The sequence below is a fragment of the Melospiza melodia genome, chromosome 5 (assembly GCF_035770615.1).
Source record: "Melospiza melodia melodia isolate bMelMel2 chromosome 5, bMelMel2.pri, whole genome shotgun sequence".
Taxonomy (NCBI): Eukaryota; Metazoa; Chordata; class Aves; order Passeriformes; family Passerellidae; genus Melospiza; species Melospiza melodia.
Window position 1 is genome coordinate 69,292,988 of NC_086198.1, and position 14,719 is coordinate 69,307,706.

Consider the following 14,719-nt stretch of genomic DNA (forward strand, 5'->3'; position numbering starts at 1 on the left):
GTAAGGAGTGCCTAGATTAGGTCCACATAGATCTTTTAAAGTACTCTTCCTTTTGATAGTAACTGAAATAATTGACATGGACAATGTCCCCGGTTTTTGCATTCTTTTTGTTCAGTCACACTGCTCAGTTAAGAATCTCTGAAATACTACATTATCAGACAGAAGAAATGCCAGAGAGATTCCAAGTGCATATTCTTCCACGTAAAATGCAGGTTTGTGCCTTCCAATATTGCCCATTACATGTTTATATAATACAAGAACAAAAATGTATAAACTACCAATGAAAGTCCATTAAATATGGTTGAACGTTATAGCAACAGCTTATCTATTATCAGTTTCTAAAATGATACAGACAATTACTGGGCAAGAATTAGGTACACATGTACTTTATTTCAAAAGAACGCTCTGAAGTGCTCATTTTTAGAGTTCTATGTTTTTTATTACAATTACAAGATGAATGATGAAAGCTTTTCCACCCAGAAAACATTTCCTTGTGCCTATTAAGCAAAGAATTTGTAAATATTGTGGAAAACATTGTGACCTCAACAATCAATACACAATTCTAACAAGACAACATATCATAGGTAGCAATAGCATGAATTATACTTTCTATATAAGATGGTTTTGTGGAACCTGGATGTTGGGCAAATACTTCTTGTAGCTAATAATCAAATGTCACAATACATTTACTTGCACTGGATTATCCCAAAGACATTCTCAAAAGACCAACTGTATTGTGCAAACAAACACTAAAATTACATTCCTTCTCTCTAACAGTATTTAGGTGGCAAATTTAAGACCTAAGTCCTTACAAATGTCAGAGGATTTATGTTACCCATGTAAACTGCCCTCACAGCTGTCTTCCTGTACAGTAATAATTACTAAGATCTGTGTTAGAACCAATGTAATTTGCAATATATGCCTAGAATAAATATCTAACATCCAAATATTAACTAATCAAAGGTATGGGCTTTCCTATGTACACACAATAGGACAACATGGCAAAAGTAGAAAGCTGTACCTTTTACAGGTTTTCAAATATATTCTCACTTACTTGATGCTATTTCAATTTTGAATCCAAAGTACATTTACATAGATGTTTTCAAAGATGGGAGTTCACATGAAAGACAAAGTCCAAGCCACAGTACAGCAGAGTAGCCTTGCACAGCTCTCCCAGGTTAGGGGTGGCAGGTGCTGAGAGAGGACATGAGCCAGCCTCTGATCTGCTGGGAGCTGACATCACCCAGCTCCAGCTCCATACCCAGTTTAGACCACAGCCTGCCTTCCTGGCCTTCCTTGGCTGCCAAAGCAAAAAGTTGATTCTCTTCTGCAGGACATTCTGACCAGAAGCTTCTCTGAATGGAGCTTACTTTGGGTTGGCATTTTTTTATTTACTATGGGATGGACAGCCAGCTAACTCAGCTGACAGACACTGGGCAGGAACATCATGCTTCTTACCATTAACATTGCTCCTCTTCAGCTTCTGCTCAACACTGCTGCCACTTATCCTCTGTTTCTACCATAGTAAACTGCTTTCACAAGCTGTTTAATTTTGAGAGCTGCTCCAAACCCCTCAAATGGACTCCATCCCATGGTAACTGTAGCTCTAAGTACTAACGTGCCTTTAAGTAGTGCACTGAATATGCTTACACTCAGCTAGAAACTGGTGAAAATAATTCTCATAATTCTATTTTGAAAACTCTATCACTTGCCTACAAAGTAACTCCAGTAGCCAACAACTACTGTTTACACAGCATTTTCTATCCTTTGGTTTAGAGATAGAGACGATTTCTGTTCCCTAACCACAGCTGCTCATAAGTAATGAAGGGCAAGAAATGATACATTAATGTTACAGAAGTTCTCAAAGGTCTGACAAATAAAGCAATTATGCTTAAGAACATTTATTTTCTAAGTCAGTATCACAAATAACCAGAGGGAATACTAAATGTTCTGTGGGAAAAGCAATATAGCTGCATAGGTGAAAAGTTGGTCCCATGGTACCTGAATGCAGTACTCCTATTCATCAGGATGAGAACTGGATTCTTGTAGGGATGTAGGTGTGATCACTTTAAAGGAGTTCTGTGTTTCAGCACAGTTGGAAATGGAAATGTGCATCATTCTCATACAGAACTCAACTGATTACTTCTTTTTTCCTACTTCCAAGATATTAACTAACTGTCAATGCTCTTAGTGCTGCGAAAGTATTTCAAGCTATTAATGAAAGATAATTTATACCTCCATCAGCATATAAGCAAATGCTGACCTCTGCTTATGTAAGCAATCCCCACTGACCATGATAATTATTGGTTCTATATTTCCAGTCTCTTGTATGTATATTTGCTAGAATGAGGACCTCTTAATATGTATAAATGAATTGTCAACTATTCATGTAAAAAGTATGCTCCACTTTTTACTTACATGTAAAATTAAAAGGAGACACTACATATCACCTACTAACTTTTTGATCAGGTGGTTTATGAAATGCTGGTCAGTGCAAGTCAACCAGTCACCTTAATGCTAGAAAATACATCTTTAGGAGAAACGACAGAGGGAAAGACATAAAAGGTTGAAAGCATAGAAGCAAACCCTCATAACTACTATGAAATCTCTATTGCTGGATGACCAGATTGAATCATCATTTAGGTAGGTGTCATCAAAGTTCACAATCTTGAAGTCCTTCTTAAGGTACGTGGCATTCAGTTTGTTCAGTGTTCGAGCAAAGGTATATTTAGACGCACAACTATATGCTTCCATATTGTAGACTTTGTGGAAATGCATATCAAAATATGGATTATCCTAAAAAAAAATAATTTGAGAGAGAATGAAATTACTACACACATTACAGAGTTAGAATTGCAATCTGTTGTTCTCTGCCTAGTTACCTACAGGGCTTTTTCTCAGTATGATGGGCTCTAAAGGACTCCACATACTTCTGCTATTCATCTTAAATGATATTTTAAAACTTTAAAAAGCAGCAGCTGTAATTCTTTGTCATTGGGAATTTTTTTTTGAGTACAACTTTCTAAGTTTTTGCAAGCAGTACACTCTACTTTATTGGTACAGTCTTGTTTTAAACTGAATCAGTTTTTATGTTGCCTAAAACACAGTATATGAAAAGCACTTGCCTGGGACTATAACTGTCTGTGTCTGTGGAAGAAGAAGAATATTGATTGCTCTTACTGCCTGAGTTGTACTTCTTTGTGCTTTCTGGCTCTTTGACACAATTAATTCTAGCAGCAGACAAATTCTTTAAAATTCTATGGATATGAATACCTATTATGAATATTTATAGCAGTGTTAATTACCCCATGAGTTTGAGGTTCAATTAAGCTTTTCTTTAATCAAAAATGAGACAGATTTTGATCATCCCAGCTGTAAAAGGCTGAATCATTTCTGAAGAATATTTTAGCACAACACTTCAGAAGAAAGTCTCCATTAAAATTTTTAATGAAATTTTGTTTTCAAATATACCCTATAATCTATTACATTAACTGCAATTTACACTGGAAGCTGCAGATGGAGAACTTTTATTATGAGTTATGATGACCAAATTAGAAAACACCCAGCTTCTGCCTGAGGTTTGAACCAGAGATGAAGGCTATTATAATAAACTAACAAACAAAAAAAGTTCACTTTCCTCTTCCTCTCCAACAGTGCAAATGTGATGTGGAGCCTCTCACATGCAATAAAGCCAAAATTTCTTGGTAACTTAATTTTATTTTTCAGATAATGCATTTTAATTGCATTTTAATACTTCCATTCTAAATTGCAAAACAAGAAAATTATTTTCTATGTATATAATACAGAATGTGACACTTACTGTATCTGCTTCTTTTCCATCAATCATCTCCAGATCTTTCAGAAACCACTTTTCAATTATTTCATATTTCTCCTCTCGGTCCACTCGCCAGTGTTTAACCATACATATTTCTACTTCTTTACTTTTAGTTACTAGAAGAAAAAAAGAGTTTAAATATGCAAGCAAGTATTTCCCAAAGTTAAACCCTGACAGCAGGGCTGTATGGAGTTATACTGGACTTGACAGCTTTATTTTGCCCAGGTAGTAGGAACAGTGCCATGTTGGTAGTCTAAGAAACCTGTCAGATTTTAGCAGATTTAGGATTTACCTTACCCACCCTGTGAAGAAAGAGTCTTTTGTTCAAAAGCCTTTCATGTGAATTCACTAGCACTGCAATGAAATCCTCATTCTGGCACTGGGTCTGCATTATCCTTCTTACTTCAAGAGGGAGACTTTTTTGGGGTGCTGCAGTTAGGAAATTGCAAAACCTGTTTTACCAAGGTTCTGCATTGACATGACTTCTGCTATACTTTCCATTCTGTGAGGAATGCGCTCTTATGAAGCCATAACTTTTTAAAAAAACTCCTATTTCCCTATATAGTATGTAAATGAAATCAACAATGAATTTTTTTCTTAAAGCTTCCAGTTGTCCAGTGCTGAATTAATAGAAATTACTGTTTTCCAACTTAGGCAGGAAATGAGATTAAAAAGAGCACGAAGATGCTCTTTGCAATAACTACCATTATTAATTGATTGCCTTGAGTGCTGACTAGGAGACTGGATTTCTGTAACAGACCATTACGAGTGTCAAAGGTACCAGAGCCTGAACAATCTCCTGCACATCCAGCTGCTGATGGCTGCAGGGCAGGCCACAATCCCAAGCTATCTGGTAGCCCAAGTTATGGTCAAGAAGTCACCTACATCTGGCAGAAACATTTCAACATCACAGCACAAGGCTAGGAACACAGGAGCAAAATGCTTTCCTTTCTAAATACTGCCTGAATTTTTGAAACCCCATTTTTAAACTTCATTGGTTTTACCTTTTTCCTGTTAAAACATCTCTCATTCTCACCTGCTTATAAGAAAACTATTATTAAATAACAGCAAAGTATATATGTTAGAGATATTCCTTCTTTCCATTGTAAAGAAAAACAGTGGAAAATATATATATTTATCATAATTTCTCTCAACCTATAGCTTCCCTGCCTGGGAAATACAAATAATTTTTTTCCTTGGTCCTATCAATCATAGTTACTCAATCATTTTTACCAAAAGACCACCACTGTGTTATCTTCCATGGAGAAATGACAACGGTTTTCATTTGCAAGCAAATCTAGCACATCATTCCTAGGAAGTTCTCTTCATGCTTTCAGTTTCACCCATTTTGTTTGTTGGTGTGCCAGCTAGTAAGGGAATATGTTGTCTCCCTCAGAGTTAAAACTAAAGGAAGCAAGCCCAAACCCCAAGTCCTCTCCAAAATACAAAGGGACGTCCTAGGGCCTCCCCGATCCCCACACTGCCACTGCTGCACCCCTCCGACAACAGAAATCCTACGACATAAAGACAGAGCACAGATCTTATGCACAGTGAACACAGTGGTGAAACTTGGGTGTGCTATCTTCAGTTAAGAGATAAAAAAATATTTTCCTACATTTTACATACTGTTTGATCTTACACTCAGTTAAAAAAGTCAAATAAATTTTTTCATGGAGAGCATGAGCTCAGATCTACCATGTCACTCTATTAAGCTCTAAAAGCTTTGCTTGAGGTGGGCACAGCTATGGCAATACCTTCATAGAGGACAAAGTATTTCTTAAAGCCTCTCGTGGACTAAACACCTTTTCCAGTATCTCTGTAGGACAAAAATGTTATCTCCACCATTCCATCTTGGGTATACCAATACTGGGTTGTGAAAACTCCTGAATGGGGCTACATTTCAACTCTATGTTCTTCTGGGGTTTATGAACTGTTTTGTGAAAGGACACTGTCACCTGCATGCAAGAACTGGGACTTGCTGTTGGGAAATGAAAGGAAATAGTGTTGGCATATGGCACCAAAAAAAGATTGTTCAGTTACCTACACCAGGATTCTGTTGTTACACACATTTCAAAAGGCATAGACCTGAAAGTTTTGACTGTAGTTTGACTGTTTGTTTTTTTTATGGTAATTTGAAATCAACAGAAACACACAGAGGTTGCATTGCAGGGATAAGATTTTAGCTAATGTGTTTTGCTCCTACAGAATCACAGCAGAACACAGTAGTGGCTGGCAGCTGGATGCAATCCATCTCTCAGAATCAGATTTCCACTCTACTCACCACTTACTCAACCGTGCCTGAATATATTAAGAGAGTGTAATATTGGATAGTGGAGAGATCCTACTCTTAATACTCTATGTGAGTTTTCCTTTATGTCTTTAGAGACTTCCAATCAGTAAATCTGATTAGAGGCTTACTTTAATGATTTGCTCTCCTCTATCTGAAAAAGAAATTTTTAGGAAAGATTTTAAAGACGCATAATGTTAATTCTCCTTTTTGGAAGTTTCACAACAATGAACTGCTTTTAGAACTCAACATAAAACTTATCATAGTTCTACTGATAGTTTCATAAACTGTGAATGAGATTGGTATTTCTGTATGTTTAGAAGCCCTATGATACACAGGAATTAATTCCTTAAAACTACTTTTATAGTTCTAACATACAAAGCCTGTTCTACCAAAATTAAAAGAGTACAGGGAAAATAGCTGGCTCAGGTTTCCAATAATCAGTAAAGCAGCTCATGTATTCTAAGGACTTCAGGTTTTTAGAAAGACAATGAACACAGAATACTAGATGCCAATCCCATATATGTCTCAAGCACACATTATTTCTACCTATTATATGTGTTTGGAACCTGAAGAGGAAACAGACTGAAAGAATCACCCACTTCAACCTAACTACTTACAGATAACATATCTCTTTTTATTATTTTTCAGTGGTTTGAAATAATAATTTAAAAAACTCCACACCAACCAGCTTTTCTGAAACCTCTACGAAACAGATTATTTACTTGAAAAGAAATTTAGACAGTAGACAGATAATTATCCCTTAAAGCAGTCTTGTTTTACTCAAAGTAAAAATCTTGTTTTAGTCGAAGTTTATGCTAATTACTAACTCCAATGTGTATTTATTTAAACCACAAGTCTAATTTGTTCAAAGTGGCATAAGGACAATATGCGGGACGTTAGACCAAGCCGAGGGATAGTGCAGAAAATTTACAAATGTTTCCTGCAATGTTAATGCAGGAAAAAACCTGTAGAATTTGGAAAGAATCTGTAGAATCTAGTAAAGAATCTGTAGAAAAAGTGACTAGAACTATTGTAAGGGTTTGCTCTTTCCAGAGCAGTTCGGGCGCTCTCAGCGCTGCCCGGCCCGAGCACGGCTCTCAGCCGCGGGGCAGATGCGGTGTTTCCGCGCTGGTGTCAAGCCTGGAGCCGGCGTGCCTCACACCGGGACAGAACGCCGTGCTCGGGGGCTGCGGGAGCAGCGAGCCGGGCTCCGCGCTGTGCCGGGGAGCGCCTCGGCGGGACGAGGCTCTGCCCCGCTCCGGCCCGGGGGCGCTGAGCCCCGGCCCCGCTCCCTCGCCTTCCCCGCTCCCTCCCGCTCCCGCAGAGCCCCGGAGCCCGGCCCGCCCGGCGGCTGCCCCGTACCTGCGGCGCACAGGTAATAGCGCTGGGCGCCCGCGCCCTCCACCTCGATGAACTCGTGCAGCCTCTGCCGCCGGGGCCCGAACAGCCTCTTGGCCAGGTCCTCCTTCACCAGCGAGGACATGGCACCCGCGGAGCTGCTCAGCGCCGGCCGCCGGCCCCCCGCGCCCCGCGGCCGCCACGGGGCACCACGGCGGGGGCTGCGCTCCGCCCGCGCCGGGCCGCGGGGCGCGGGACAGCACGCATGGCCGGCACCGACACCGGACCTGCCCCCCGCCCCCCAGCAGCGCCGATAAAACTTCGGGCCAGCGCCGGGAGAGGCCGGGCCGCGGATTCCCCGCCCCGTGTGCCAGCGGCGCGCTCCGGGCGCTGGGGCCCGTGCCGGCACCGGCTGCGCCGCCCCGCCGCTGAACGAGCCAAGGGCCAGGGGTGCCGCGGGGCCCCCGCCCGAGCTGTCACCCGGCCGAGGAAGAAAAAAAAAAAAAAAAAAAAAAAAAAAAAAAAAAAAAAAAAGCTGTTAACGCAATTCTTTTTATCAGTAGATGAAAGCCCTGAGAATTTATAAGGGAATTAGATGGCATTACAGCTGTCACCAATGTTCCTCCAGTAATAGCTTTTTGGCTATTAATAGCGTTATGGACAAAATTACCTTATGCCACTCCTTGACTCCTTGTAAACAGAAAGTGAACTCACGTCCAGAGGAGTCGTCAAAGGCAGCCTGGGCACTACCCAAGAATGTTTGCACGTCTGAGAGGTCTTTCATATCAGACATAAATGTATTTGCAGAAATTTTGGTTGTTTCTGCCATTCTGCAGGCTGTGGGTGAAGTTCCTGGAGCTGGGCGCTTTTCATAGTAGCCTGTGCTAGAGTTTTGCCCTTTGGACTAGTTTCTGGCCGCTTATAAAAGTTTGGATATTCTCTTCTTATTCTTATCTTCAAGCTTAGCAAATCTGGATACCTTACTAAGTTTTTCATTTTTGTGATCTCAATGCAACATAGAAGGAAATGTTACCTCGGAATGAAACTGAGTGCTAAAGTGAAGGCAAGATTTAGAATCTGAGGATATTTTAAAAATTGGCAATATTAGAATTAATTAGTGACTTAGGTCTACATGGTGCTGATGATGTGAAGCAAAATGGAATCAAGTTAAAATGTGCAAAATTAGGGACAATCATCCTCTGCTATAGATACTAAGCATATTGGGTTGACATGTGGGAAAGGATTGTAAAGAAACTAGGTTTTGATTTATCATGCCTGCTTTTGATTGCAAACTGTGTTTGTAAATGCAGCTATGATTTTTGATATATAGATTAATTTCCTTCTTTGATTTGGGAGAGTAAAGTTACTCTAAGCATCAGGATTCATAAGTACGGTGCTTAGGGATAAATTTAATCTCCTAGCTTTAAAGTGTTATTTTAGGAAAAGAGCAGGATGCTCACTTGCAAACCAAGACATCCGCATATCAGGAAAATGCCTTCTTATGGAGACTTCCCAGAGGATATCTGAGGCACAGGATGCCCAGGTTCCTGCCCACAATTTTGATGACTTGGCCACGCCTTGAATATGAGACTGCTGTACAAATTGGCTTGCAGTTCACTGTGCCTCTCTGTCGGCCAGACATTGGCAGAATTGGCAAGGCTGATACCCCAGGCTTCAGTTCATCACCACCAGTGTTAATAGTGCCATGGCTGGAGGTTTCAGTGCTCATACTCAGTGCCAGACTCCTCATTAGGAAGCAGATTTTGGCTCTGCCAGCCTGTAGCTCATGTTGTATCTCAGATATTTCAGTATTTTTTTCAGTTCTGAAGAAACAAAAGTACAGACAAAAATATCTTTAAAAAATACTTGCAGCTCTGGAATAATTTTCAACCAGTTTTTCCCATTTAAAGATTTAGGTGGTATCTAAGTAACTACCTAGAGGGCAAGTGAGGCATCACTGGCATCCTGGATGTGATGGAGCTAAGGCAAAAATGGTGCATAAATCTGATCTCTCTTGAATCAGATTTTCATTTTTCACTGTTTGATCATAATGTGAGTTTCCACAAGAGTGTTTTGAGATTTGAAATATTAATATTCTTCTGCAATATCCTTTATTGTATCTCAAACACTGCATTAAAAAAACCCAATGAGAATATGGGTCAAAAGGTGCAGTGATGAATTTAATGGGTAATGTTTTAATAGGAAACATAAAAATTTTTAATTCACTATTGCTTTTGATTCTTTTGATTCTTTATTTACTCATCCTCTGTTACAACACAGCAGATTTCAGATCCACCTTAGCTGTGATAGTATAAGCCCAAATCCTCACAGTCCGAAAGGCAACAGCTGAGCTATAACTCACACAGTCAGCAAGGATACACTAAATGTGGACTGGGAACAACTTATCTGACACCCAACATCCCAGCCAGCCATCCCTACCTGAAATAGTACCACTCCTGAATGAGGATCTTATAAATCAGAAAAAACGAAACTAATTGTTACAAGGATCACAAAGAAATTTACATCCAAATTTAACTGGGATTTACATGTAACTGTCCAAATAGATGAATTACAGACAATTGTGAAAGCCACACAACCCCTAACTTAGGCTCACAGTGTTATACAAAGGGAGAAGCAGTCACCAGGGAAGTGTCTTAGACCCTTCTGCTAGATATTAATTACTTATGTACATTTTCCCCCCCTGTTTTTCCCTTGCAATTTTTTCCTATGTCCAAATACAGTTTTCTTTACTGTACCCAGGATATTAACTTTAACAGATGTAGCAGCAGATCCAAAAAGGATACATCTCTTTAAACTTCAGAGTTTCTCAATCACAGTGTTACGGTAAAAATCTATTCACCAGCTTTAGGAAAAATATTTGTGATGAGTCCCTCTACTTCTTTGAGTCTACCATTGGACATTAGGAAATGCATGCAATGTGATTACTTGAGACTTGATCCAAAATGCATTAATTTAATAACAAAATTGTCTTTGATTCTGGTGGGCTTCAGAGCAGTCAGTGCAGGCACAGTACAATAGCTGCCGTATTTAGGGGGGACTTCACTGTGTCTGCATGTTGGAGCCTTCGAGAAGATGTACATTTGATCTTTCTCTCAGTTCCTGGCACACCTTACAAAGCAGTGTTTGCTGGAAGCACCTTTCCCATTGCTCCTTCTTTGACAATGTCATGAACTAATGGGAAGGAAAATGCAACATGAAGAATAACTTCTCAGAGCTGCAAAGAATCCCTATAGACTGAAAAATATAATTTATAATAGGCTTTACTTTCTGATAGCTGCTGATTCTGTTTGAGGTTTCAGCCAGGTACAATTTTCTCTGTTAACAATCACTTTATTATCTGTAAATATTCTTCACAGCTTTGAGTCTCCAGAGCACTTATTTAATATCACAGATGATATATTAGCATGTAAGCTAGAAATTATGAATGACATTCTACAGTGACCAAGCTGTACAGAGCAGTTTCCAAAGCTGACTTTAGAACACTAGTTCTGAACGATCATCATATTTTCCCTGTGATTTACTAATGATTTTTCTCAGGTCTCTTTCCCCAGTGGCATTTATAGAGGATCTGACTCCTAATTATGGCTAGTAATTCCCATGTTTTTGTAGCTATGCCAATAGATCTCTGTGCAGTGAAGCATAAACCTAGCTGTGTTGTCCTGAAAACTCTTTGAAGCATATTTTGAAGAATAGCAGGGTTTCATGCAGAAATGCTGTTCAGTAAGCAACAGCTTGAGACACTCAGTTTTAAAATAGGAGCATAGAAATACATGAAGTAGAAGAGGTCATTTGGTTAAAATGTTCTTGCAGAGCTGCCTTTCTCCTGATTGTTTTGGGGAGCCCATTAAAAGAGTGTTGTACCAATGCCAGGATATTTGGGTGCTCAAACAGACAATGATTCAAGATTTCATCCGTTCTGGTAAAGAAAACTAAATCCCAAAAGTGACTGGTGTCTCTAATGATATGATGCAATTACTTGGTTTATAAACCAGTACTGTACTCTTTTCTTGAAGAAAAGAGGTAAAAGAGTTTATTCTGGATTTTATTTAACTGATGCTCAAATTCCTCAAGTTTATATTGACATTTTACTGGTTAATAATTTTCAAAATGTAATCATGAGTGTCACTGGCATAAATGGTCCCACACAATGCCAACATCCTATCTGAAATTTTCTTTTCAATAGTAAATAGACACATCCTTCATAGAATAGTAACCAGATGCTGTTTTATGGATGGAGTTTGAAAGCATATTTTGAAACATAACACAAAAGTATGAAGTATCCAACACTTCTATGAAGAGTTTACACGTTGAATTTTACACATATATGAATGAAAAATTAGGGCTGTAAGCAAATTAACTTAGGTAATAGGACTTTCAGTTCCTGTTCAGCGGAGCTCCTAAAACCACTTTGATAAATTGCAGCCACATTTAATTAATGGTGTGAAATCCTGGCATGATGGATTCATCACTCTGTTATTCAAATCTAACACATTCAATATCATACAGTTCTCTTTGTGGAGGTAAAACCAGAAAGTTAAGAACAAAGAAAATTAAAAAAAGGAAAAAAGTTAAAACAAATCCTATGAGTTTCTATGCATACAAATGACCATTAATCTTCTGACAACTGGAAGCTTTTGAAATTTCAGCTCAGGATTTTGACATCTGTGGCATATTTTACAAAAAATACAGAGGAGAGCACATAGTAGAGAGTAACATTGATCAAGAAGTCAAGAAGTATCTTGATAATACATTAGAAGTAAATTAGGTTGTTACACAAATCAAAGTGCCCTTTTATGTTCTCATTTTCTTGTAAATTTTTTAATAAATGGATTTTTTCTTCCAGAGTTACCCAGAACAACTTTAACAGATATTCTGTCAAAAGCCTCTTTATACTTTTTAATAATGATTTTCATCTCTATCTCTGTAGTTGCAAGTAATAAATTTAATTTGTCTTGGCACAAGAGCCACTCTCTTCTCTCATGAAAATTGAACATTATTATTAATGTAGATAGTCAATTACTTCAGATTAATGTGGATTTATATTTTAAATCAATACATCACCGTGATGCAAAGCACTCTTAAAACACTGTAAACTTCTGATGGATATCTAATCCATTTTTTAAAAATTCATAAAGTCGGGAATCTATACAAGTGCGTAATTTGTGTGGATGTTGTATTTAGGCCATGAGCGCATAGTTGACAACTGTGTGCCTTAAAGTATATCTTACTCTATATAGATCTTTGTAAGTTCTTATCCGGTCGGTCACTCAGAAATGTTAACGTCAAATACATCAAGAGAAGAAATAAAACACAAAACTTTGAGAGTAAATTTAATTCATTGTGGGAAAATACTGATAAGAGCATGGTGGACACATCTCCAAATGCTTTCAGAGGTGGCTGCTGTCACCAAAGAGGTCAATTAGTCAATTACAAAGTACAGAGATCAGTACAAGGATCATTAATGCAGATATAATGACATTAATGCAAATGTATGAGCATTTGTAAATTGCGTGATCTGACTTTAAACAAGTTTCTAGCATTCTCTTCCTGGAGTGTTGAAATGAAGACAAATGGCTGTTCTGCATTGTCCACTTAATGGAGTCCTGCACATGCAAGAAACTACTCGAAGATGGGAGTATTCACAGGACTAGTAGATCAGTAGATATGCTTTTCTCATAGCAGGATCAACTTGATCTAGCTCATTTATCTGGTCTGCTCCTAATCAGAGCCACAACTTCTGTAGGGGTCATAAAGTCTAATTTCGTGCGTACCAAACTGCAGCACTTAAAAGATTTCTAACCTTCTCTTTGCTTTACCCAGTGGATGTTCTTGGAACTCTCTGGGTGCATAAACTGAGGAAGATTTGATGCAGGGTATTTGAAAAACAGACTAGGTGTGCAGGCCAAACTTCTGCTTTTTATGACTTGAGAACTCCATAAAATTTGGTGTTGAAAACTTGGATTCATTATGTTTTTTCCCTTGATCTTCATTCAATTCTTATATTTCACTCCAGAACAGGAAATCAAAAACTAAAATTGTATATTGGTGTAAGATCAATAAAATAAAACTGTTTCATAACATTTTTTGGCTGAAATTTGAGCTAGAACTAGAGAATATTGCGTAATGAGAAGATTCATTCAATTGCATCTCTTAGTGAATACAGGCTAGAGGCTGTTGATTTTGTTTTCATATTTTGGTAATTTTTTTAATAGCCTGGAAAGAATACTGAATGAAAGTATCAGATATATCTGTCCTTCCACCCCAATGATTCAAGCATATTGCAACAGGTTAATGAATTTTCATTATGTCTGCCAAACATAATGACAGAATCGAGCCCTTTTACTGAACTAATTAAATAATTAATTTATTCTGCGACTAATTAAACCTGGTTTCCAAAGAATTCCTGCCTACTGGGTGGTTGAGTTTGTAGCAGAGCTGCATTATGGCTGTGGGGGACCTACTCCCTGCTTGGACATCTGACAAAGCTGGTGAGGGCTGCTGCGAGTCCCTGACCACAGAAGAAGTTTTGGTCATAATTAGTGTCTGATTGGACACCAGAGGATCCACATCAGCCCAGTTTCAGTTTCTTCTGGAGTGAGTGCCCTGGTGGAGCATGGACCCTGCTGAAGCTCGTGCTGCTATGGTGTGCTCCCCTTGTGTGGCTTTTTGAGCACCTATCAATGACATTAACCAAGAGGTGGGGAAACTGGGTGTGTGGCAATCATAACTGCATGCACCTGCATGTGTGCCTTTTGTGCAATTGCCTTTTGTAAAAATGTTTTCTAGGTTAGAACGTTGCAGATAATTATGATGGTTTAAATTATAAATGTACATTTTAAATAATGAACACATAGCAACATGTATGCTACTGTGTTCCTTGATGCATTTTGTTTTTCATTGCTTTGCTTTGCTCCTCTTCTCTCCAGCTGCTTACCCTTGAAGCAAATGAATAATCCCATTGGATCAACTGTTCTCATTTAAAACAAAGTGCATACATAAATATGTTTTGAAGTATTTTTCTTTCATTCAAATAATAACTTTTTGTACTGTTTTTCTTTTTAGTAGACACATTGACAGGAGTGCCCTGGGCAATGTTCAGTTCAGGCTGTCTCATGTTGGAAGAGCTCTGTTACTCAAAGCCAGTGATTATTTTACAAATAACCTGGTTAACCTTGTTGTCTAGTTATTCTCCACAGTGAGAGTACACACAAGAGTAGCTCTGATACAAAGAAGGT

General features: G+C 38.6%; 1 protein-coding gene across 1 annotated transcript; it reads right to left on the reverse strand.

Moving 5' to 3' along the window:
• Positions 1-370: 370 nt before the first annotated feature.
• EXOC1L (exocyst complex component 1 like) lies at positions 371-7,617 on the reverse strand. Its single transcript, XM_063157248.1, has 3 exons — positions 7,488-7,617; positions 3,821-3,951; positions 371-2,796 (listed from the first exon to the last, which is right to left on the reverse strand). The coding sequence occupies exons 1-3, from the start codon at positions 7,606-7,608 to the stop codon at positions 2,533-2,535; spliced, it is 516 nt and encodes a 171-aa protein (XP_063013318.1). The 5' UTR covers positions 7,609-7,617; the 3' UTR covers positions 371-2,532.
• Between the last annotated feature and the right edge of the window lie 7,102 nt (positions 7,618-14,719).

Coding starts and splice junctions, on each gene's coding strand:
- EXOC1L (XM_063157248.1), bottom strand. CDS start 7,608: ATGTCCTCGCTGGTGAAGGAGGACCTGGCCAAGAGGCTGTTCGGGCCC. Junction 3,952..7,487: donor CTATTACCTGTGCGCCGCAG/GTACGGGGCAGC, acceptor TTTTTCTTCTAG/TAACTAAAAGTAAAGAAGTA. Junction 2,797..3,820: donor ATGGAAAAGAAGCAGATACA/GTAAGTGTCACA, acceptor ATTTTTTTTTAG/GATAATCCATATTTTGATAT.